Consider the following 2,262-nt stretch of genomic DNA (forward strand, 5'->3'; position numbering starts at 1 on the left):
GGCCCTGCCGGCGGCCGGCGCGTGCTGCAGCCCGTGGCCACTGAACCCTGCAGCTGAGAACAGGTTCTCCAGCCGGGGGTGTGGGCCCAGCACCCCGTTCTGGTCGAAGGTGTTGTAGTCGTAGTACCCTGCCCAAGAGCCCCTGACCCGCAGGGATTCGAAGGCTGGGACCCGCTGAGCCAGCCGGGGCCAGATCTGCTCCTGGAAATAATCGTGATCCACCGAGAGGTCGCTGGCATCCGGCTCTTCCTCCTGGAAAAGGATAAGCTGGGGATGTCTGATAAGGAATAGGGGGGTGAGGGATCTGAGGGGACCCCGTGGGCTCACCTCAGGGGGGCTCATCCCGCCCAGGTAGTTCCCAGCAGCGCCGTCCGGACGGAAATAAGCACCAGAGGTGTCGATGAGGAAGGGGCAGGAGAGGTCAGGGCCATTGGGGCAATGCCAGGTGAACACATACCTGGGGAACCCCCAAACAAAGTGTGAGAGGTGCTCCTCTTGCCCCCCAGTATGGTGTGGTGGGGCTGGGATGTGGAGATGTTTGTCCCTCCCAAAAAAATAAAATTGAGTAGGTCATGTCACTCCTAGGCACATTGGAGGGGCTGTGGGCACTGGGGGGATAATTGAAGTACCGTGGGGGTAATGGGGGTAATAGGGCTGGGGGCACTAGGGGAATAATGGGGTTACTGGGAATACTGGGAGAATACTGTGGATACTGGGGCTGGGGGGCAATAGGTGACACTGAGGGGGATAATGGGGACACTGGGATTGGGAGTATGGGGACATAATGGGGACAATGAGGCTGGGGGCAGTTGAGGAATAATGGGAGCTCCAGGATGCAAGACCCCACTTCCAAATAAAAACTGAGGAAGCTCACCATCCCTCCCAGAAGCTGGAGGGTGGTGGGTGCTGGGATGTGTGTCCCATTCTGACCCCCAAAATAGCACCTAAGGGTTCATGTCACCCCCTCATAGACAGAGGGGGCCAGGATGACACCTCCCCAAAATACAAGTGCTGAGGTGCTCCCCCATGACACAGTGCTAAAGTACCCCCCAGAACAGCACCAAGGGCATCATCCCCCTGAAAAAGCAGTTTCTGGGGTGTGCCCCCACCCTGAGCCCAGGAGCTGCCCCCACCAGAGGGGTGCTGCTGTGAGCCCCAGTACCTCTTCCTGGGCTGGATGGGCAGGGGGGGCTGGCACAGCCCCCGGGGCAGCCCCTCTGCCTCCAGCAGCTTCCCCGCCCAGGCGCCCGCGGCATTGACCACGATGGCACAGGCCACGGGCTGGTACTCCAAGCTGTCTGGCATGTGCACCTGGAGGGCACAGACCGGGGGTCACGGCTGCAGGGGCTCAGGGGCACTCTGGGGAGCCGGGGGGGCACACACACACTCACGTGGACGTATTTGATGCGCGCAGAGGGCGGTGCTGACGACATCATGTAGTTGGTCGAGGTGACAAAAGCTGGAGGGTTTTGGGGTCAGGTGGGGGCTCCTGGGGGTGGCAGGGGGGAAGCCTTGCTGTGCACCCCCATCCCTCACCTCGCACCTCCCCGGAGCAGCTCTGGACTCCCAGGGATGTGGCTTTGCGCCGGAAAGCGTTGAGGAGGGTCCAGGGGTCGAACCAGCCTTCATCCTCCAGACCTGGGCAGGGAAACACGGGGGGAAACTACTGTGTGACCCCCCCAATACATGCACTGTGGGGGGCTGGACCTCCCCTTCCATAAACAAAGCCAGGATGAAGGATGCATCAGGAGGATGAGGAAGGATGCTGAAGGGGGTCTCCGTGCCCTCCCCCATCCTCCCACATACCATAGGACGCCACAGCCACATCCTCCGTGCTCATCCAGGGGAATTTCTCCTTCAGCTGGGTGGGGGACAGCAAGGTAACCTGTGCCCCTTCATCCCTGGGGATGGCCAGCATGTAGAGGAGGGTCAGGATGACCCCCAGTCCCTGAAACCCCCCTGGGAGGGTCCCATGTGTTTCTCCCACCTCTGCAGGTGGACGGTGGCCTCCAGGGCAGCAGCGTTCTGGGGGGATGCAAGGAACAGGTACCCCCCAGGCCGGAACTGGATGTCAATGGGGGGCTCATTTGGCACCCCAAGGTACTCCTGTAAGGGGACAGGGGGCCACAGTGAGTGGGGCTGGACTCCCCAAATTACCCCCAGCCCATGTAACCCCACGTACATTGATGTTGCGGAGGAAGCTGGCAGAGAATCGGGACATTTGGATATTTTCCTTGAGGGAAAACTGCTGCCGGATCCCCC

The 2,262-nt window shown here is 61.0% G+C and overlaps 1 protein-coding gene across 1 annotated transcript in view; it reads right to left on the minus strand.

The window, feature by feature from the left end:
• FOXRED1 (FAD dependent oxidoreductase domain containing 1) overlaps nt 1–2,260 on the minus strand; it is a gene marked incomplete at its 5' end in the record, with an annotated part of 3,181 nt that extends 921 nt beyond the window's left edge. The window contains 8 exons of the mRNA XM_031063909.1: nt 1–252; nt 328–457; nt 1,163–1,311; nt 1,392–1,459; nt 1,537–1,638; nt 1,807–1,901; nt 1,988–2,106; nt 2,183–2,260. The exon at nt 1–252 is cut by the window's left edge and continues 921 nt beyond it. Coding sequence (XP_030919769.1) covers nt 1–252; nt 328–457; nt 1,163–1,311; nt 1,392–1,459; nt 1,537–1,638; nt 1,807–1,901; nt 1,988–2,106; nt 2,183–2,260 — 993 coding nt within the window. The remainder of the gene's footprint in view (nt 253–327; nt 458–1,162; nt 1,312–1,391; nt 1,460–1,536; nt 1,639–1,806; nt 1,902–1,987; nt 2,107–2,182) is intronic.
• Nucleotides 2,261–2,262: the final 2 nt, after the last annotated feature.

This window comes from Geospiza fortis, unplaced genomic scaffold (assembly GCF_000277835.1).
Source record: "Geospiza fortis unplaced genomic scaffold, GeoFor_1.0 scaffold392, whole genome shotgun sequence".
In the NCBI taxonomy this organism is placed as follows: Eukaryota; Metazoa; Chordata; class Aves; order Passeriformes; family Thraupidae; genus Geospiza; species Geospiza fortis.